The 22,931-nt window shown below is 41.6% G+C and overlaps 2 protein-coding genes across 2 annotated transcripts; one reads left to right on the forward strand and one right to left on the reverse strand.

Annotated features, from left to right (window-relative positions):
- Window positions 1–494: 494 nt before the first annotated feature.
- On the forward strand, window positions 495–13,028 carry LOC106561070 (proteasome subunit alpha type-1). Its single transcript, XM_014124690.2, has 10 exons — window positions 495–689; window positions 2,704–2,748; window positions 2,912–3,013; window positions 3,215–3,318; window positions 3,652–3,740; window positions 3,998–4,068; window positions 4,180–4,309; window positions 6,090–6,169; window positions 6,362–6,466; window positions 12,746–13,028. The coding sequence occupies exons 1-10, from the start codon at window positions 687–689 to the stop codon at window positions 12,803–12,805; spliced, it is 789 nt and encodes a 262-aa protein (XP_013980165.1). The 5' UTR covers window positions 495–686; the 3' UTR covers window positions 12,806–13,028.
- A 190-nt stretch (window positions 13,029–13,218) lies between these two features.
- LOC106561067 (protein RIC-3) lies at window positions 13,219–21,825 on the reverse strand. Its single transcript, XM_014124682.2, has 6 exons — window positions 21,564–21,825; window positions 19,805–20,028; window positions 19,344–19,425; window positions 17,476–17,569; window positions 14,651–14,781; window positions 13,219–14,373 (listed from the first exon to the last, which is right to left on the reverse strand). The coding sequence occupies exons 1-6, from the start codon at window positions 21,676–21,678 to the stop codon at window positions 13,673–13,675; spliced, it is 1,347 nt and encodes a 448-aa protein (XP_013980157.2). The 5' UTR covers window positions 21,679–21,825; the 3' UTR covers window positions 13,219–13,672.
- Window positions 21,826–22,931: the final 1,106 nt, after the last annotated feature.

The raw sequence follows: 22,931 nt of genomic DNA on the forward strand, positions 1-22,931 counted from the left end.
CCCAAAAAAAATGGACAGGGGGGTGGGTGGAGAGAGAGGGGGAGAAAGAGAAATAGAAAAAAAGAGTGGGAGAAGCTGAGAGCGAGGAGAACTTTATAAATGCATAGAAATGTCCCTAGAAAGAGACATTAAACGCTGAAAACTTTTTATGATGAGTCTGAAACACCATGAGTGGTTTGTACAGAGACATTAAGATTTCTGTTAGCAGAGGTCCTGGAAGTGTATAACACTTTTTCTGAAGAAAAAAAACAGGTTACTGAAGGATATTGTGTATTGTTGTTGTTGACATTCAAAGTGCTCATCTAGTCACACTGCAATTATGCCTGTCATTGAAGAAAAAAAATGCTATAACAAAATGTTGTTTGCTTGCATTACTGAAAGTATTTTATTCTAGTTATTGCAACCTCCGAGGACCATGAATGTGAAGTAAACATGAATGGAATATATATATTTTTTTACATTCATCAAAAATCTAAATTTACTTTCAGAATTGACAGGAATCATGGCATTAAAAAGTACATTTGACGTAGATAGCCGTCTTTGGTCAAGTCAAAATGAGTAAAGTTTCCAATCTTTGATGACATTTCGATTTTTCATCGACTGGACAGACTTCTGAGATCTACAGCTTTTCCTACGTCACACATTTAGGAAAATAAATCAAACCAAGTCACAGTTCAGCAGCAGAGATGGTAAGAGTGTATAAAGCATGCGTTTTGTTTGAAGCTTTGAATATTTGCTTAAATAATACAGATTGCATACATTGAATGACAAAGGTGTTTGATAAGGATTCTAGCTACCACTCGTTAAAATAGTTAACGTTAGCTAGTCTATTAACACTAACGTTACGAAACGAGTGCACTGTGAGTAAGCATAAAACATAGCTACTATAGTAGCGTCTATGGAAGTTTATGATTTTGCACGAGTTAGCTAGTTACTGCCTTATTGGCAAACTAGCTAGTTGTAACAATAGATTAAATAAAGTAGCCAACCTAGTTGATGTAGCTAGCTAGGAGCTAACATAGTTAACGGTAGCTAATTTAGATGGCTGGCTAGCTACATAGCTGTATTAGCTAGCTAGCCTAGTAAATGTTGAGTGTTTCACTTTCGCTACCCAACTTTTACCAAATGCCGGTGTTCTTTGCAGTCAACCTTACCTATGGAGGCAAAGGCAAATTAAACTTTTAGCTAACTAGATGCTTTCTTCCAACTGTTTATGACCAGCTACTTTGTTGCTTGAACAAAGCTATCATGCCTATTGTACCTCTGAAACTTCAAACATGTTCGACGTCATGAGAGGTGCACCCATAGAGGTCCTATTCTAATTCTATGGGTGCACCCATGAACCAGAATCTGGATTTACAGGAAACGGTATGGCGAATCTCCTTTAAACCCAGGAAGCAGCTATTCAACTTGCCATTCACCAGCTTTTCATATTTAATAACGTTAAAATACGTTCGTTACTCAACAAATATGGAGTTTTAAAAAAGAAAACTGCTGTAAAAATACTTTCAAGTACTACTTAAGTAGTTTTTGGGGGTATGTGTACTTTACTTTACAATTTATATTTTTGACTTTACTTTACAATTTATATTTTTGACAGCTTACTCCACTTACGATATATTCCTAAATAAAATAATTTTGTTTTTACTCCATACAGTTTCCCTGACACCCAAAAGTACTCTATACATTTCGAATGCTTAGCTTGACAGAAAAAAGGTCAAATTCACACACATCAAGAGAACATTCCTAGTCATCCCTACTGCCTCATATCTGGCCGACTCACTAAACCCAAATGCTTCATTTGTAAATGATGTCTGAGTGTTGTCCCTGGCTATCCGTAAATTTAAAAAACCAAGAAAATCGGTCCGTCAGGTTTGCTTAATATAATGAATGTGAAATGATTTTTACTTTTGATACTTAAGTATATTTAAAACCAAATACTTTAAAACTTTTACTCAAGTAGTATTTTCCTGGGGGACTTTTACTTGAGTAATTTTCTATTAAGGTATCTTTACTTTTACTCAAGTAGAACAATTGGATACCTTTTCCACCATTGCAAGCAACTGAAGAAAAAAATCCTATTCGACACCTTCAATCACTCACGTCCCAAGGAACCCCGAGAGCCCTAACCTGACTGCATGCACAGGTTGTAAGTCTACAACAGCTCAATACGTTGGAGGTGCCGCAGAGGCCTTTTTTTCCATTACAGAAAACTTTTTATTTAGACCTTTTTTGGAAATACATACCAGCCGTGACAGCAGTAAATGACGATTGTTGCTAATTGAAACTTAATTTGGTGAGTAATAAACGTATTTTGAGATTATTACGCTTGAAAAGCAGGTCAATGGCTGCTTCCTGGGCTTAAAGGAGATTCGCCATATCAACCTTTCCTGTAAGGGCAGATTCTGGTTCAGATGCACCCCCATGATAGGTGGCGTAAACAAAGCCACAAGGTTGCTTTCTAGCTGGCTCTATAATTTATTTATAGCAATGCAATACCTTTGTCTGGAAGAGTCTAGGGTGGCAAGCACATTCTGTGTTGAGGTGCAGTCCACAACAGTTTTTTGGTCGATAACTCATTGCAATGCAAGAGAACTACGTAAGTAAAACATTTTGTGTGTATTTCTAGACAAATGTACATTGAAAATATTGACACTACTGCCTTTTCTCTCTCTCTCTCTCTCTCTCTCTCTCTCTCTGTAGTTCCGTAACCAGTATGACAACGATGTCACAGTATGGAGTCCTCAGGTAAGGGACTTTTTTTAGCCTTTTTTTGGGGTCGTTATTGCTTGCAACTTCCTCATGTACTCACTAGAGTGTGAACATTAAAATTAATCTAAATGTTTAGGGAATGAGGTTCCCTGCAGTGTCTCCCAAATAAGTTAAAGTTATCAATGCACTTGTGTTTCAGGGGCGCATTCACCAGATCGAATACGCCATGGAGGCGGTGAAACAAGGTTCGGCTACAGTGGGGCTTAAGTCCAGAACCCATGCAGTCCTGGTTGCTCTCAAGGTATTCCCCAATAATATCCCAGTTCTATTCTACACTGACAGTTTTGTTTTTTCAAGAGTTACATAGGAGCTACACTGGGGTTACACTGGGGTATCAGGAAAAGGGTATGTCTTTTACCTGCCGCATTGGACGTGTGGCGTGAGCCACTCGCAGTGACTGTCAATGGACTGTTGAGTGAGACTGGTGTTTGTTTCTCCACAGCGAGCCCAGTCAGAGCTGGCTGCTCACCAGAAGAAGATCCTCCACGTTGATGAACACATTGGCATCTCCATTGCCGGGCTGACTGCAGATGCCAGGCTCCTCTGGTACCATTTAAAAAAAAAAAATTTACATTTTGAGTCATTTAGCAGACGCTGTTATCCAGAGCGGCTTACAGGAACAGTTAGGGTTAAGTACCTTGCTCATTGACAGATTCTTCACCTAGTCAGCTCGAGGTTTCGAATGGGCAACCTTTGGCCCAACGCTCTTAACCGCTAGGCTACCTGCCGCACACTAGGCTACCTACAACACACACACACACCTCGGTATCCAATTTTAGAAATAAAATGTATGAAAAACCATGTGTCTGTGTGCAATGTATATCCACTGTAATTTGTGTCAAGATAACCACTTCTTTCCCCTTCTATCTTCTTCAACAGTAACTTCATGAGGCAGGAATGCCTGGACTCCAGGTTTGTGTTTGACAGGCCTCTCCCAGCATCACGCCTCGTCACTCTCATCGGAAGCAGTATCCTTTCAGTCATGCTTTCAATTATTGATCCCTAGAAGCCCGCTCCCAGTTTGCCTTGCATTAACATTTTGCTGAGTTTAGGACAGTCCTAGGGGACCCCAAACAATACGTTTGAAAGTTTGACACATGGCATACATTTTTATTGGATATCAATGTCAAAAATGACACTTTCGTGATTTAAGCGGTGAGGTTTGGGAAATGGTGCGCTGTGCTCTGTAGACAGTTGACAAGGTAACCCTTGACCAGTCCCTCAGAAACTCAAATTCCCACACAGAGGTATGGAAGAAGACCCTATGGTGTGGGACTGCTTATCGCTGGCTACGATGTAAGTTCTCTTTGTCATCTTTTAAGGGAAACTATGTATGCTGATCAAGGTGTGTAAAACTCTGTACATTAGTAATGTGAAGCAAAAAAGTCATTTGGTATCTTCTTGTAGGACATGGGGCCTCATATCTTCCAGACCTGCCCCTCTGCAAACTACTTTGACTGCAAAGCCATGTCCATTGGAGCTCGCTCCCAGTCTGCCCGCACATACCTAGAGAGACACATGGAGACCTTCCTGGACTGTGAGAGCATGCACACACACACTATTTGTGGTTTTAACAATTACTAACACGAATGCATACCTGAGGGCACACATATGTCTACTACACATACTACACATACTATACTGTTCGGTGTAGCATATCTCACTCACACACACCTACAGTTGAAGTCGGAAGTTTACATACACTTATGTTGGAGTCATTAAAACAAATTTTTCAACCACTCCACAAATTTCTTGTTAACATACTATAGTTTTGGCAAGTCGGTTAGGACATCTACTTTGTGCATGACACAAGTAATTTTTCCAACAATTGTTTACAGACAGATTATTTCACTGTATCACAATTCCAGTGGGTCAAAAGTTTACATACACTAAGTTGACTGTGCCTTTAAACAGCTTGGAAAATTCCAGAAAATGATGTCATGGCTTTAGAGGCTTCTGATAGGCTAATTGAGTCAATTGGAGGTGTACCTGTGGATGTATTTCAAGGTCTACTTTCAAACTCAGTGCCTCTTTGCTTGACATCATGGGAAAATCAAAAGAACAACCAAGACCTCAGAAAATAATTGTAGACCTCCACAAGTCTGGCTCATCCTTGGGAGCAATTTCCAAACCCCTGAAGGTACCACATTCATCTGTACAAACAATAGTACACAAGTATAAACACCATGGGACCACGCAGTCGTCATACCGCTCAGGAAGGAGATGCGTTCTGTCTCCTAGAGATGAACATACTTCGGTGCAAAAAGTGCAAATCAATCCCAGAACAACAGCAAAGGACCTTGTAAAGATGCTGGAGGAAACAGGTACAAAAGTATCTATATCCACAGTAAAACGAGCCCAATATCGACATAACCTGAAAGGCCGCTCAGCAAGGAAGAAGCTACTGCTTCAAAACCTGCATAAAAAAGCCAGACTACAGTTTGCAACTGCACATGGGGACAAAGATTGTACTTTTTGAGAAATGTCCTCTGGTTTGATGAAACAAAAATAGAGCTGTTTGGCCATAATGACCATCATTATGTTTGGAGGAAAAGGGGGGAGGCTTGCAAGCCAAAGAACACCATCCCAACCGTGAAGCACGGGGGTGGCAGCATCATGTTGTGGGGGTGCTTTACTGCAGGAGGGACTGGTGCACTTCATAAAATAGATTCATCATGAGGCAGGAAAATATGTGGATATATTGAAGCAACATCTCAAGACATCAGTCAGGAAGTTAAAGCTTGGTCGCAAATGGGTCTTTAAATGGACAATGACCCCAAGCATACTTCCAAAGTTGTTGCAAAATGGCTTAAGGACAACAAAGTCAAGGTATTGGAGTGGCCATCACAAAGCCCTAACCTCAAACCTACAGAAAACTTGTGGGCAGAACTGAAAAAGTGTATGCGAGCAAGGAGGCCTACAAACCTGACTCAGTTACACCAGCTCTGTCAGGAGAAATGGGCCAAAATTCACCCAACTTATTGTGGGAAGCTTGTGGAAGGCTACCTGAAACGTTTGACCCAAGTTAAACAATTTAAAAGCAATGCTACCAAATACTAATTGAGTGAATGTAAACTTCATTACCCACTGGGAATGTGATGAAAGAAATAAAATCTGAATTAAATCATTCTCTCTACTATTATTCTGACATTTCACAGGATTAAATGTCAGGAATTGTGAAAAACTGAGTTTATTGTGAAAAACTGAGTTTAAATGTATTTGGCTAAGGTGTATGTAAACTTCTGACTTCAACTGTACACAACTCAGCACCTGTTCTGTGCATTTATCCTTTTGTCCATTGCATTGACTATACTCAGGTAATCTGAATGAGCTGGTCAGGCATGGTCTGCTTGGGCTCAGAGAAACACTCCCAGCTGAACAGGACCTCACCACTAAGGTAAGCTTATATGGCTCAACCAACCTGTCATAGCCCTCATGTTCCCCATAGTACAGGGCTGTGTTCATTAGGTCACCCAACAGAAATGTTTTAAAACGTTTTACAACATGAAAATAAAATGGAGTCCCTCTCTGTTTGGTGCCTATTGAACACAACCCTCGGCTTTACTGAGTAGCTCTCCTTGCCTTTCAGAATGTCTCAATCGGCATTGTGGGGAAAGACATGGAGTTCACCATCTACGACGATGATGACGTGGGTCCTTTCCTTGAGGGTCTGGAGGAGAGGCCACAGAGAAAGGTAAGAGTCGACTTGGAGTTACTGTGGAAAGTGGTTGGATTAATGCTAGCCTGGATCCACACTGAAACAGAACAATTAACTTGGTATCCAGGCTAGGATAATGCACTCTCAAAGATATTTGTAGATGAGATTATAATAATATTATAGAATGGTTAACAAACATGACATCACAAATTTCACTTGATGGTCCCGAACAGTCAAAATCATGTTTTTCATGAAATTGGATGACATTTGGATGAAACCAGATCAGTCAGATGTATTTATCAAGCCCTTTTTAGATCAGCAGATTAGATCAAACCGAACCTAAAACCCCAGAGAGCAAGCAATTCAGATCAAAGTAGGAAAAATACCTGCCTCTAAAGTTGGACCATAAAGTGTATTTATTTGGCTTTTACAGTAGTTACATAGCAAGAATAAAGTAATTTGATATACATTACCGGTCAAAAGTTTGGACACCTACTCATTCAAGGGTTTTCTTAATTTTGTACTATTTTCTACATTGTCGAATAATAGTGAAGACATCAAAACTATGAAATAACACATGGAATCATGTAGAAAAGTGTTATATTTGAGATTCTTCAAAGTAGCCACCTTTTGCCTTGATGACAGCTTTGCACACACTTGGCATTCTCTCACCCAGCATCATGAGGTGGTCACATGGAATGCATTTCAATTAACAGGTGTGCCTTGTTAATTTGTGGAATTTCTTTCCTTCTTAATGCGTTTGAGCCAATCAGTTGTTGTGACAAGGTAGGATTGGTATACAGAAGATATCCCTATTTGGTAAAAGACCAAGTCCATATTATGGCAAGAACATCTCAAATAAGCAAAGAGAAGCGACAGTCCATCATTACTTTAAGACATGAAGGTCAGTCAATCCGGAAAATTTCAAGAACTTTTAAAGTTTCTTCAAGTGCAGTCACAAAAACCATCAAGCGCTATTATTAAACTGGCTCTCATGAGGACCACCACAGGAAAGGAAGACCCAGAGAAACCTCTGGAGCAGAGGAAAAGTTTATTAAAGTTACCAGCCTCAGAAATTGCAGCCCAAATAAATGCATCAACTATTCAGAAGAGACTGCGTGAATCAGGCCTTCATGGTCAAATTGCTGCAAAGAAACCACTACCGCCAACCCCACTTTTGCACTGCTGCTACTCTCTGTTTATCATCTATGCATAGTCACTTTAACTATACATTCATGTACATATTACCTCAATTAGCCCGACTAACCGGTGCCCCCGCACATTGGTTACCTGGACTATTTGCATTTTTCCCGCCACCATCCCACCCGCCAACCCCTCTTTTACGCTGCTGCTACTCTCTGTTTATCATCTATGCATAGTCACTTTAACTATACCTAGATGTACATATTAGCCTGACTAACCAGTGCCCTGGCACATTGACTCTGTACCGGTACCATCTGTATATAGCCTCGCTACTGTTATTTTCACTCTCATTTTACGATCTACACCTGTTGTATTCGGCGCATGTGACAAATAAACGTTTTGATTTGATTACTAAAGGAGACCAATAACAAGAGACTTGCTAGGGCCAAGAAACATGAGCAATGGACATTACACCAGTAGAAATCTGTCCTTTGATCTGAGGAGTCCAAATTTGAGATTTTTGGTTCAAACTGCAGTGTCTTTGTGAGAAGCAGAGTAGGAGAAAGAATCTCTGCATGTATGGTTCCTACCGTGAAGCATGGAGGAGGAGGTGTGATTGTGTGGGGGTGCTTTGCTGGTGACACTGTCAGTGATTTTATTTAGAATTCAAGGCACACTTAACCAACATGGCTACCACAGCATTCTGCAGCGATACGCCATCCCATCTGGTTTGTGCTTAGTGGGACTATCATTTGTTTTTCAACACAACAATGACCCAACACACTTCCAGGCTGTGTAAGGGCTATTTGACCAAGAAGGAGAGTGATGGAGTGCTGCATCAGATGATCTGGCCTCCCAAACCAATTGAGATGGCCGGTTGGACGTACTGCCAAATTATCTAAAAGGACAGAGGAGGTTTAAATGAACATTGAAGTCTCTGGCAACAGCTCTGGTGAACATTCCTGCAGTCAGCATGCCAATTGCACGCTCCTTCAAAACTTGAGACATCTGTGGCATCGTGTTTTGTGAAAAAACGGCACATTTTAGTGGCCTTTTATTGTCCCCAGCACAGTGTAATGATCATGCTGTTAAATCAGCTTCTTGATATGCCACACCTGTCATGTAGATGGATTATCTTGGCAAAGGAGAAATGCTCACTAAGAGGAATGTAAACATGTCTGCACAATTTCAGAGAAACAAGCTTTTTGTGCGTATGGAACATTTCTGGGATATTTTATTTCAGCTCATGAAATATGGGACCAACGCTTTACATGTGTTTTTATAATTTAGTTCAGTATACATAATTCTGTTTATGGACATTTTTTTATTTAAATTGAAAAAAATACGTTTTGAATCAAGCGTTGTTTTGCATATCAGCTCATAAACCACGTGCTAAGGAATCGGCACATCCAATCTCTTCCCAACTATTTTTCAACCTGTATGGCGCCACGGTCAACGTTTTGGTCCTCAAGTAAAGCTGATCATAAAGTTATTGGTCCTTTCCCCCATGCCAAACACTTGGAGGCAGTGGGATTATTAAGGGGTTTTTGAGAGACGAAGAAGAAAAAAAGAAGCCTAATTTTAATACACCAATGTTAACGTCTTATTCTTTTACCTAATTGAAATAAGTACCTTGTAACCAACATTGCAGAAGTTGCATTCAGAGAGGCGTGGTTTACATATCTAGATAGTAGGGATGTGGATCTTTGCCTTTCAAGACGATTCGATACGTTTCAAGATATAGTGCATTTGGAAAGTGTTCAGACCCCTTGACTTTTTACACATTTTGTTACGTTACAGCATTATTCTAAAATGGATTAAATAAAATAATTTCCTCAAATCTACACACAGTACCCCATAATGACAAAGCGAAAACAGGTTTTTCAACATTTTTCACATTTATAGAAAACCAAAATACCTGGGAGACTAGTCAGGATCGAGAGAAGATGAACAGAGCAAAGTACAGAGACCCTTGATGAAAATTGCTCCAGAGCGCTCAGGACCTCAGACTGGGCTGGTTACTTTCTAATGTGTTGCAACTGACATTTATTTTCCAATTGAAAGAGAACCACTACTTTTTTTTTGTTTCGCTCCACTATTCCGATCAGCAAAATAATGTTCTGATCCGGTTCGAAGGCCAAACAAGTACTGGTTTATATCGTTCCTTTCTGTTCCTTTTTTTACCTGTGGAATCAACCATTTTTTACAGTTAGCTCATTAAATTACTTCACCAGTCAGTGCGGATACACTCTTAGGGTTCTTTGGCTGTCCCCATAGGAAAACCCTTTGAAGAACCCTTTTCGGTTCCATATAGAACCCTTTCCACAGAAGGTCCTACCTGGAACCCAAAAGGGTTATCCTATGGGGACAGCCGAAGAACTCTTTTGGAACCTTTTTTTCTAAGAGTGTAAGAGCAAGCAAGCTAGTTTACATGTGTGGTGGACAGACAACTGTAGCATATATATATACATTTGTGAACAGCCATTCACAACAACCACAATCCGTAAGGCGCAAATAGCTGAGGGCAGCAGTGTGATTCGCATCAATGCGCTATGTAGCCTGTAATAGGCCTTAGTGATATCCGTATCGCCCGTAGGCTACATCACTGATGTCGTCCTTACCTCCAACTGTTGAAGTTCGACAATCTTTGGATGCTGACAGCAGTCATACCATTGGAAGACATATACAGTAGCTTGGACTGTCCTACAAAAGCCTATTCCTACTCTTTTCCCGCAATCCATCAAACGTATTTGGTGTCATCATAGTGGTTTCTGACTTGTGGTCAGACTTGCTCAGGAGGAAAACAAACTAAACTTGCTCCTTTTTTCAATGCTGATTTTGAATGTCATTGAGAAAACAGAAAGGTGTCAAATTTTTTTGCAAACATCCTTTCTGAATTAAAAAGTAATCCTAGAAGTAATCATCTAGTTTTTCAAAAGTATCTGTAATCTTGTTACAATATTTTTTCTGGTTACTGATTAAGTTTGTTTTGTAATCCGTCACTCCCCAACCCTGCTTATAGGTTTCCGCTTTCATCTGTGTCAGCTGCACTCGGGTCGGGAGGGACTCCACATCATCAAGCATACATCAACCATTCCAGGAATTTTCTTTAGTATATCAATGTCAACTTCTTCCGACACTCCCAAAATTACTCTTTAAATAGGTGCCCTGCTCTGTAGCTCAAAGCACGACACATCATATTCTCCAAATTGTGTGAGTTCCAACACCTTAGACACACAATTTGATGAAGCCCACTTCTTGTGATTTTCACAGATTTTTACTTTACACAAAGCATTCTCCACAACTTTGGATGTCTTCAATGGGTTCACCAAGTCAGGTGTACATCATTTCAGAAAACATAATTCCCCATTGTATCTTGTAGGAGTATCAACACTAGTATCTCACATCAATTTAGCTTATTTCTTTCCATTTCTTTGGACAAAAGTCAATTTTTCATTTCCACCACCAACCGATGTTGGCTCCATCTCCGCTTCCGCCATTGTCTTCTTGCTCGTGCCTCTCAGTACACACAACTGTCGTCAACCCCTGCTAGTTCGTAGCCAGCTCGAGGTGCCACTGGTTCGCTATGTCAGAAATACCCGCCCACTTTTGAGGCGGGATGGAGGCAGGATTATTAAGGGCTTTTCATGACATCACAAAAAGTATAATTTTAATACACCAATGGTAACATCTTATTCTCTTACCTAACTTAAATAAGTACCACCATGTAACCAACATCGCAGAAGGCGTGTGGTTTACATAGCTAGGTAGCTAGTCTACTGGTGCAGAAATTTGACTGCAGTGTGTCAGTAAATATTTAAAAAATATATATATTCTTCTAATATTTCCGCTTTCATCTGTGTCTGGTGTTAGCTATTTTAATTTTTTTCCTGGTGTTAGCTAGTAACTGGCTAGCTAGGTCTTCAGCCAGCATGTTCAGATACGCTGTGGCATACAAACTGGTATCAATTGCTATCAAGGAACCTAACGTTTGCCAGGAAAACATTCCCCACACCATTACACCACCGCCACCAGCCTGTACTGTTGACACCAAGCAGGATGGTTCCATGGACTCATGCTGCTTACGCCAAATCCAGACTGCCATCAGCATGACGCAACATGAACCAGGATTTGTCGGACCGGGCGATGCTTTTCCACTGCTCAATTGTCCAGTGTTGGTGATCGCGTGCCCACTGGAGCCACTTCTTGTTTGAGGATGAGAGGGGAACCTGGTGTAGTTGTCTGCTGCAATAGCCCATCCGTGACAAGGACCGACTAGTTTTGCGTTCCAAGATGCTGTTCTGTACACCAGTTCTACTGTGCCGTTATTTGCCTGTTTGTGGCCCGCCTGTTCGCTTTACGATTCTTGCCATTCTCCTTCGACCTCTCATCATCAAGCTGTTTTCGCCCACAGGATTGCTGCTGACTGGATGTTTTTTGGTTTGTCGCACCATTCACGATAAACCCGAGACACAGTCATGCGTGAAAAGCCCAGGAGGCCGGCCGTTTCTGAGATACTGAACCGGCACGACCTGCACCAACGATCATACCACACTCAGTCGCTTAGGTCACTCGTTTTGCCCATTCTAACATTCAGTCAAACAGTAACTGAATGCCTCGATGCCTGCTTTATAGATCAAGCCACTGCCATGTGACTCACTGTCTGTAGGAGGGAACCTAATGAACTGGCCACTGAGTGAGTGAGTGAGTGTGTAATGAAAAGTACCCAGACCTCAACCTGAAACTGTCCAAGATGAACTAGCTAGCTTGATAAGCAGTGCTGCCAATTCCATTTGAATTTGCTAGCTAAACTATACAGCCAACATTTTGTCTATTGATACTGTTACAATAACCAAACAGTTTGATATAAACAAATCAGTAGTGAAACCATTATGGGGTGTATGATAGGATTGGATGTTGCATGCAATTTCGATGTTGATTTGTGTATCAGCAAATTTGCTTGAGATAATCTCACTGCAACACTGCGTCCATGTTGCTTGACATAGGCGTTTTTCAAAGAACCTAAAGTCAAGGTGAGCTTCCCTCCCACTCAATATCTTTTCAGACTTCCTGGTAGTTTGACATAAGTACTTTATTTTTATTTTTTGTTTTCCATTTTTATCTGAACGGTAGCCAATCAAGATGTGATGTGTCCCGCCCTGTGTGTCCTAGGTTATCGAGGCTGCAGATGAGCCTGCAGCAGACAAACCGGATGAGCCAATGGATATCTGAGACTGAGGATGCAGAATGACACACTTTTGCACACTGTGGTGGCCAGAAACCAAATCCAGCTCAGCACCCCTCGCTGAACTGCCATGGGTCAATTCTGTGCAGCAACAATGTGCTACTCAATGAAAATAAGTTAATTGTACGCTTTCCGCTAATAAAATTGGATGTTGCTTTTCTATTGGTAGAATGTTACATTCTGTAAGTAATACACCTTTTTTCTCAAATAGCTGCCATTGTTGTTTTTGTTTGTCACATACTTGAGACAAGGTTGTTGTCAAACCAGAATATTTTATTTGTGTGATTCCACAGTAGTTACTTTTTTTGTAACGCTGACATACAGGTATATAGTAATCAGTAGTGAATAAATAAATAGTGTATAAAAGTGAATGCTTTTTCAATAACTTATACCCATGAAATAAGGTCATTCCCATGTATTCTAATTATGGTTTATTGCACTAAGAGGACAAAAAGCATCCTCTCAAGCCCAGATGTGAATCAAGACAGTAGGAGCACAGTGCCTTCCAAATCATTCAGTTCACTGTAATGCACATTGTGCCAAAGCTATTATGCGGTAGTGGACATCTGAACAAGGCATTGGTACAATACTGTGGGTATGACTTCTGCTTCAGACTGTCACTTAGCAAGAGAGGAAGGGATACCATCTTTCTCAGGTGGAGCTTTTTGATCCTGTGTTTATAGACTGGCTACTGCTAACCTTCATGCTATGGCCCATCCTGTTTGGAAGCATTGGAGGCTAGGAAGAAATGTTGCTAGACGGGCATAGCCAGACTCAAGTTTGTGGGGCGCACTCTACTTTCCTAATTATAGGAAGGAATTTAGGGGAAGTCAATCAACTCTGTTTCCTTTTGGTCATTTCTTCTGCTTCTTGTTCCTTTTCCTTCTAACGCGAGAACGGCTAGTTGGCATCTCAACACTGTCCTTTTCCTCTCGCTCCAACATGGTGGGCATCTTCAGTGTAAACTCAAGCTCCTTCCCTTGCTCCTCCTCTGCACCACCCCTGTCTTCATCAGCCAGACCCAGCTTGTCATTGGCCCCACCCTCCTCCCTGTCCATTCCTTCTTTCTCCACCTCAGTCCCACCCACATCACACTTAGCCCCACATTCCTCATTCCCAGTGGCCAAATCAGCACCTCCCTCCTCATCAGTATTCAAATCAGCCGCTGCCTCAGCTACACCTACATCATCCTCAGCTGCACCCTCCTCCTGGTCAGCCCTGCCCTCTTCTTGGTCAACCCTAACCACCTCCTGGTCAACTACGCTCTCTTCCTGGTCAAGCCCAACGTCTTTCTGGTCAGACCTGCCCTCTTCCTGGTCAACCCCACTCTCCTCCTCGTTTGCCACACCCTCTTCCTGGTCAGACCCACCCTTATCCTGGTCAGCCCTACCTGCCTCCTGGTAGTCCCCACCCTCCTTCTGGTAAGCCCCACCCTCCTCCTGGTAAGCCCCACACTCGTCAGTCCTCTCTGGCTGCTCTTCGGTGCTGGTCTCCTGGGTATGGTCATAGCCACAGAAGGGCTCTTCCCAGCATGGATGGGGATCCTCTGGGAAACCTAATTCAACCATGAATACATAAACAGTATATCATTACGTTTCCATACAGCCCTGAGAGGCACTAAACCCTACTTACTGTATGTTACACCAAAATCTTGTATATCTCCGTATTGTTGAATGTGGATAACGTATTCAGACAAGTCTTGAATGATGTCATAAAAGAGCCAAAGTTTAACTTCCATTAAAGAAGCACAAATGACATGTTGTTTAGAAGAATGCCCACTGGTGTGGGGTGGTACAGAAAAAGGCTTAGAAAGAGGTTCAATCCCAGTCTACCTTCCCAGTGTTGTGCCCCCATCTCTGCGGGGGCGACCCCCTCCACCAGGCGGCCCTCCTGCATCACCCGCGTGATCTCTCTCAGCTGGAGAAGCAGTCTCTCCTCCTGGTCGGCACTCACCCCTGTCACCCTGCAGAGAGAGCAGCAGAAGCATAGGTAAGTATGCTTAAGGCAGCGATTCCCAAACTAGGGGTCGCGCCTGATATGAAAATGTGGTCGTGGGAGAATTTCCAAAATTCTGAGGAAAAAAAAGATTCACACATTTTTGTTGTTGTTGATTTTATATATATAATATATATATATATATATATATATATATATATATATATATATATATATATACACCTTATAATATTGTCTTTGTATCTCAAAATCATTGTAATGTGGTTAACCTTAAATACATCCAAATAAAAATTATTCTAATCTAAAAGATCAAATTCAACCAGAGCGCGCCCTTAGATCATGGGAAAAGGCCGCACTTGACCGTTGCACTTGAATCATTCACACAGTGAATGGCTAGGCCCGTTACGATATGAAACCACACGCTATTGCAGAGACTTTGATATTACCGGCTGCAATTGATAAGGTGAAACCAATGTAGGGTGAGGCAGAGGCACAGAAACTCGCATCAATACCTTTGTCAGATACAGTGCATTCGGAAAGTATTCAGACCCTTTGACTTTTCCCACATTTTTTACGTTAAAGCCTTATTCTAAAATGAATTAATTGTTTTTCCTCATCAATCTACACACAATACCCCATAATGACAAAGTGAAAACATGTTTTTAGAAAATGTTGCTAATTCATTAAAAACAAAACAGATCCCTTATTTACATAAGTATTCAGACCATTTGCTATGAGACTAGAAATTGAGCTCAGGTGCATCCCGTTTCTATTGATCATCCTTTATGTTTCTACAACTTGATTGGAGTCCACCTGTGGTAAATTCAATTGATTGGACATGATTTGGAAAGGCACATACCTGTCTATACAAGGTCCAACAGTTGACAGTGCATGTCAGAGCAAAAACCAAGCCATGAGGTCGAAGGAATTGTCCGTAGAGCCCCGAGACAGGATTGTGTCGAGGCACAGATCTGGGGAAGGGTACCAAAAAAATTCTGCACCATTGAAAGTCCCCAAGAACACAGTGGCCTCCATCATTCTTAAATGTAAGACGTTTGGAACCACCAAGACTCTTCCTAGAGCTGGCCACCCGGCCAAAGTGAGCAATCGGAGAAGAAGTGCCTTGGTCAGGGAGGTGACCAAGAACCTGATGGTCACTCTGACAGAGCTCCAGAGTTCCTCTGTGGAGATGGGAGAACCTTCCCGAAGGACAACCATCTCTGCAGCCCTCCACCAATCAGGCCTTTATGGCCAGACGGAGCCACTCCTCAGTAAAATCCACATGACAGCCCACTTGGAGTTTGCCAAGAGAGACGAACTATTGTCATTCACAATAGATGTAAAAAAAAATAAAAACGGACCTGGTTGACTTTCTGCGTAATGAAAAAAACATGTCTCCTTGCCTATATGTAACAGACATATTTGGGAAACTGAACGCAAGCATGCAGAGAATACAAAAACATTCTACAGACGAGTGACCAAATCGGTGGATTCAGAGGAAATAATTCTTATTGGAGAGAGTCTTTCAAAAGCCAACCATGCCCCCTTCCATCAGAGGTGCCATGTTTCTAACAACAACAAAAAACAGCATCAGTAAGTGTCCCACACGAGTGATGACTGCTCACCAATGCTGGGAAAAGCACTTTGGGACCTACTTCCTAATCCGTTTGACTGTGATCGTGGCTCAGTTGACATGCAGGTAAATGAAATCGAACAGCTGATCGAGCTGTCATGTGATCGAATGCTGTAGACAATGCATTCACAGGTCACTACGGAGGAGTTTTGTTTTTTGACTCAAAGGGAATACCCTGCCCTCTCCCTCTGAGCATTAAAACTTATACTACCGTTCGCCAGCTCATATCTGTGTGATGGTGCGTTCAGTGCTCTTGTCTGCATTAAAACTTATACTACCGTTCGCCAGCTCATATCTGTGTGATGGTGCGTTCAGTGCTCTTGTCTGCATTAAAACTTATACTACCGTTCGCCAGCTCATATCTGTGTGAAGGTGCGTTCAGTGCTCTTGTCTGCATTAAAACCAAATATCGATCCATGTTGGATGTGACAGCAGAGATGAGGTGCGCACTGTCGACCACGCCCCCTGACTTTGAGAAGCTCTGCCGCGACATGCATCAAGCACACCCATCTCATTAGTGGTGGTGAGATAAGAGACATTGTCAGACTCATTTGCAATTGACTGTCATAGCCCCACATTAAACATATGTGTTTGTGAGTTGAGAAGACAATCAGAAATACTGTTCAAATGTTTTTCAATTGACTGCCATAGCCCCAAATAAAAGTAAACATTAGCTGTTAATTAAAATAAAATAATTAAATGTGGTTATGAAAATGGGGTCGTGGACCAAAAGATTTTGGGGATCCATGGCGTAGGGTCTACCCATTAGAATTTATTACAGGTATGCTAATTCAATCAATGGGACATGCAATAACAGTTAAGTACACACATTAATAGCAATGTAAATACATTGTTCAATTCAGATTGTATTCAATAACATTTTATTCCTGATCATTTTTTTTTTATCCAATATTTTGGTCAGCAAAAATGGTGTAAGGTGGGAAAGGAAAGAATCATTTTTTTAAGTTACATGTTGAATATATGTGTTTTGGTATGCAAAGAGAGACTGAAACGAGAATAAATGAGAGATGTTCGAGGAGCAAGACTTTGGCCAGGTAAACAACAAACCTTTCAGGACTGTAGCTGGCTTTGGACACAATCCTCTCCATCACCATCTCTGTCTCCCTCAGCTTATCCTGCAGCTGAGTCAGCTCAAAGTCCGCTAGAGAGAAGGAGAGCGAGAGGAGGAGAGAGGGTCGGTTAATACTTTTCAGGATGGCATTGTCTGAAGTGAAACTAAACTATTTGATTGTACAGTCGAGGCCAAAAGTTTTGAGAATGACACATATTAATTTCCACAAAGTTTGCTGCTTCAGTGTCTTAAGATATTTTTTGTCAGATGTTACTATGGAATACTGAAGTATAATTACAAGCATTTCATACGTGTCAAAGGCTTTTATTGACAATTACATGAAGTTGATGCAAAGAGTCAATATTTGCAGTGTTGACCCTTTTTTTTAAGACCTCTGCAATCCGCCCTGGCATGCTGTCAATTAACTTCTGGGACACATCCTGACTGATGGCAGCCCATTCTTGCATAATCAATGCTTTGAGTTTGTCAGAATGTGTGGGTTTTTGTTTGTCCACCCGCCTCTTGAGGATTGACCACAAGTTCTCAATGGGATTAAGGTCTGGGGAGTTTCCTGGCCATGGACCCAAAATATCAATGTTTTGTTCCCTGAGCCACTTAGTTATCACTTTTGCCTTATGGCAAGGTGCTCCATCATGCTGGAAAAGACATTGTTCGTCACCAAACTGTTCCTGGATGGTTGGGAGAAGTTGCTCTCGGAGGATGTGTTGGTACCATTACTTTATTCATGGCTGTGTTCTTAGGCAAAATTGTGAGTGAGCCCACTCCCTTGGCTGAGAAGCAACCCCACACATGAATGGTCTCAGGATGCTTTACTGTTGGCATGACACAGGACTGATGGTAGCGCTCACCTTGTCTTCTCCGGACAAGCTTTTTTCCGGATGCCCCAAACAATCGGAAAGGGGATTCATCAGAGAAAATGACTTTACCCCAGTCCTCAGCAGTCCAATCCATGTACCTTTTGCAGAATATGAGTCTGTCCCTGATGTTTTTCCTGGAGAGAAGTGGCTTCTTTGCTGCCCTTCTTGACACCAGGCCATCCTCCAAAAGTCTTTGCCTCACTGTGCATGCAGATGCACTCACACCTGCCTGCTGACATTCCTGAGCAAGCTCTGTACTGGTGGTGCCCCGATCCCACAGCTGAATCAACTTTAGGAGACGGTCCTGGCGCTTGCTGGACTTTCTTGGGTGCCCTGAAGCCTTCTTCACAACAATTGAACTGCTCTCCTTGAAGTTCTTGATGATCCGATAAATGGTTGATTTAGGTGCAATCTTACTGGCAGCAATATCCTTGCCTGTGAAGCGATTTTTGTGCAAAGTAATGATGACAGCACGTGTTTCCTTGCAGGTAACCATGGTTGACAGAGGAAGAACAATGATTCCAAGCACCACCCTCCTTTTGAAGCTTCCAGTCTGTTATTCGAACTCAATCAGCATGACAGAGTGATCTCCAGCCCTGTCCTCGTCAACACACACCTGTGTTAACGAGAGAATCACTGACATGATGTCAGCTGGTCCTTTTGTGGCAGGGCTGAAATGCAATGGAAATGTTTTTTGGGGATTCAGTTCATTTACATGGCAAAGAGGGACTTTGCAATTAATTGCAATTCATCTCATCACTCTTCATAACATTCTGGAGTATATGCAAATTGCCATCATACAAACTGAGGCAGCAGACTGTGAAAATTAATATTTGTGTCATTCTCAAAACTTTTGGCCACGACTGTATGTTTTCGAGAGAAACTATTTAAATGACTGATGCTGTTTCTTTGTATAGAATTATCAATCTAACTGATTCTTAAAGAGGAATGATTTAAGAATCGTGAGATTACAGTTTGTAACTCACTGATCTTTCTCTTCCGGTTCTCTGCTCTCACTGAGGGAAATCTGGGTTCAGTAGGTACAGCGCACTTCCCCTTTGAGGTTATCTTTTGAGAAGAGAAAAAAACATTCTTCAACAAAAGGATTTAAGGATTTAAACATACAACACGCAGATTATAAATGGGCATTAGATTTGGACCTTTTCTGTGAGAATAGGATACAATGGACTGTTTCCATGCGTGTCTTCCTAGTATGTGCATGTGTACGCATGTTAGGGCTGGGCCAGACTACTTGATTCAAGGTTTGTATTCGATACATTTTCGCATGCAAACTTTTTGCCTTCAGCCCCGTTGCACATTTAAAATGCTAACATTCCTGTACTCTAAATAATTTTCATGAGATTACTGGAACACACACATTCTTTAAAATGCTCATCCCTATTGTCTGTGTGTGTATGTATCCTATGTCAACCCCAGAACATCGCACCTTAAACAGGATGTAGAGGATGTAAAGAAGGATCGCAAAGCCGTAGATGGGGATGATCTGCCCTGCCAGGTTGGACTTGCCCCCGGTCCCTACCCCTGTGCCCCCACCCCCCTTAGCCCTGGCGATAGCCTCGGTGTTGTGTGCCCTGGTGGACCCAGCAGCCCTCTGGCCCTGACTGTCCGGAGCCATCTGCCGGTGCACCATGGGAGGAAACCGTCCTGAACCTGCAAAGCAAATGAGGTAGATGAACCCGATACTGTGATATACTGGAATTAACACACTGGCTACACTGGAATAACAACTTTGTTGCGACAGTGATTTGGACTTATGCTGTTGTGATAAGGTAACCCTGCTGTGGATGGCTTTACGGTAATTAAATATTGTGTTGGATGAAGGGCGGGCGGGTTGAATAAAGAGACAATACCTTAATAAATCCATATGTATTATTCTTGTGCAATTTATATCTATGGGCTACATTGAGGTTATTTTATGCTATCTGGCATCAGTGCATAAGCCTAAACTTTAGGGTTGAGCTGTACATGAGTCAAATAGCCGACACGCCAACCGCCTAATGCTTTTGGGAACAGGCAGAAAAAGTTAACATCAATCCACGGAGGCAAAAATAACCATGTCGGAGTTTAATTCAATAAGAGAAAAGCTGCAAAATGGAGAGTTGAAAATAAAGAGAAGGGAGGGCCAGAAAATTTTGTGAAGTGGAAGAAGAGGACGACAGCAGTGTCGGCTTTGTTATGTGTGATGATTGTGAGGCGCTACACAAATTCGACAGTCACAAGATGGGGACTTCAAATAGGCCAATGACACGTCAAGGGAAGCCTACTGTTCAGATGGGTTAAATGGAAATTGAAATCTGGACACTGACTGTAAACCTATAACCTCTCACAAAGCTTTTATATTAACTCCTGCAGAATTAAGCATTTCTTGCAGTAAAATAGTACACCAAATGTAGACAAAATGTTTACTTGGCAACAGGAGTGGAGAAATATGATTTCTTTATTTCAGCATCTTGAGAGAATGTGAATGCTCAGTTAGATACCATCTGTAGAGGTGCTATCTTTATCAGCATCATAAAAGCTGGTAGTATTTCAACCAAAGGTTTATATTTCCTTACAACTGGTCAAACTGATGTAATTTGGACATTTTTCACAAAACTTTTCCCGAGTTATTGCATTTTCTCCCCGGTCCCTAAACGTCTTTGCTCCGTGAAAGATGACAGAGGACACTACCAATGTCAACTTGATTGAAGCATTCATTCTATCGATTTATGACATTATTCTGGTGAGCAAGGGTTTATTTAGTCTTTTAGGGCAACATAATGACAGCCTACATGCAGCTTCTCTTTTACCTAATTTATAGACAAGTTGACTAACAAATTGCCTACCAAAATGTCGGAAAATCCAGCACCCAGTTAAAAAAATCCCCCGTCTTTGACAGTAGCCTGTAGCTCAATTTCTATATTTTCGTGTCAAGGGTCGGGTGGGGGACTCAGATTTTTACTTTTTCACATAAAGTCAGGCTGTTGTGAGTGAACAAACAGCTGACCCACCACTCCTCCCCGCTGGTGACAGCGCCCTCTGTAGGGATGTAGCTGGTATTATTCAAAGATGACCAGAAATAAACGACGATGTGAAGTAAAAAGAAAATGTGTTAATTGCAAGGAAAGGTAAGCCTACATACGAATCTATAATATTTAGCTAGAATAATAAAGATATTTAAAAAAAATGTAGAGCGGAAACCTTACCCTCGGTCTGGGCACCCTTCTTCCCTCCGCCTAGCAGCATTTTCGGAAGCAGAAGAGCAACGCAGAGCACGAGACAAGACACTAGCGTAACCTTTTGAAATGTTGACATCGACATTGTTACAGCCGCACGGTTGCTTTTGCAGGGAAATGTACTTAAAAGGCAACGCAATTACACAAACAATTCAACACAGAGGGTGAAGTGGATGCTGCGTCGGGCTCCTCAGCATCATCCATTTGTGTACACGTCCTTCGCTGAAAAACGGAAGTGTAACCTTTGTAGTGGATGCACCTCTTCAGTAGATGGCGCCAGAGAACCTTTATTTAATTCGACCAAATGGAAAATAGAAAGGCTGTGATGGCACTGCATCCCTTTTTTGTAAATATGGTAAAGTAGTTTTTTGAACTCTATACATGCTATAATTACTGTCTGTGTGATAGATTAGATATTGGTAATAACTGGGAAAAGGCCTATACAGGTTAATTGGACAAGGCCCTGAAGCTCTCCTCATCTCATATCTGTCCCCCCATATTTTTCAGGCCAGCCACTCCCTTACTACATAGTCTGTAGATTAGACCAGCATACATTGCTCCATAACATTAAATATGATATACATGTTATTACTCCTACCATGTAGATACAAAGAAACCACTATCTGTGAAGCTCAGAACTAAGCATCCCTTTTCACACCACTGAGCCAAGACAATTTGAGCCAAGACAGGCTGTACTGGTTTAGCAGAGGTGGGACCAAGTCACTGTTATTCAAGTCACAAGGTCCAAGTCTCAATACGACTCCCAAGTAGAACGGGTCGAGTCTCGAGTCAAGTCCAAGTCGTGCATTTTAAGAACAAGTCCAGTAGAGTCACAAGTTTTTTTAAAGTCAAGTCTCAAGTAAAAATAAAATAAAAAATCTACACATGCAATGACTTGTTCAGCTACAAATCTGTGTCTACTTATTGAGGCTACCAGACAGCCCTTTTCATTATTTTGCCTACATCATGATTGATTAAGTCATAATTCATTTGAACAACAAATTAAAAATGCAAGCTTCATAAGTATATTATACATTTCAAGCAATTTTGACATACCAAAAGATCAGTAGGACAATGCTAGTAATTGTTGCTTGATGCCCCATTGCTGGTGAGCTTGCAAAGCTAACAGTTAATATTCTTGAGCACCAAACAATGCATATTTATTTATGACAATCCTCGACCCGACAATTTGACATTTGTGCTGCACCCGATCCTATAGCTAGCCGTACAGCAAATCAGAAATCTGTTCGATAGCTCAGTGGTTCTCAAACTTTTTGACCCGCGACCCACAAAAAGGTGTTTTAAAAGCGTGCGCACAATCACTGTGCAAATGTAGCC

The sequence above is a fragment of the Salmo salar genome, chromosome ssa10 (assembly GCF_905237065.1).
Source record: "Salmo salar chromosome ssa10, Ssal_v3.1, whole genome shotgun sequence".
NCBI lineage: Eukaryota > Metazoa > Chordata > Actinopteri > Salmoniformes > Salmonidae > Salmo > Salmo salar.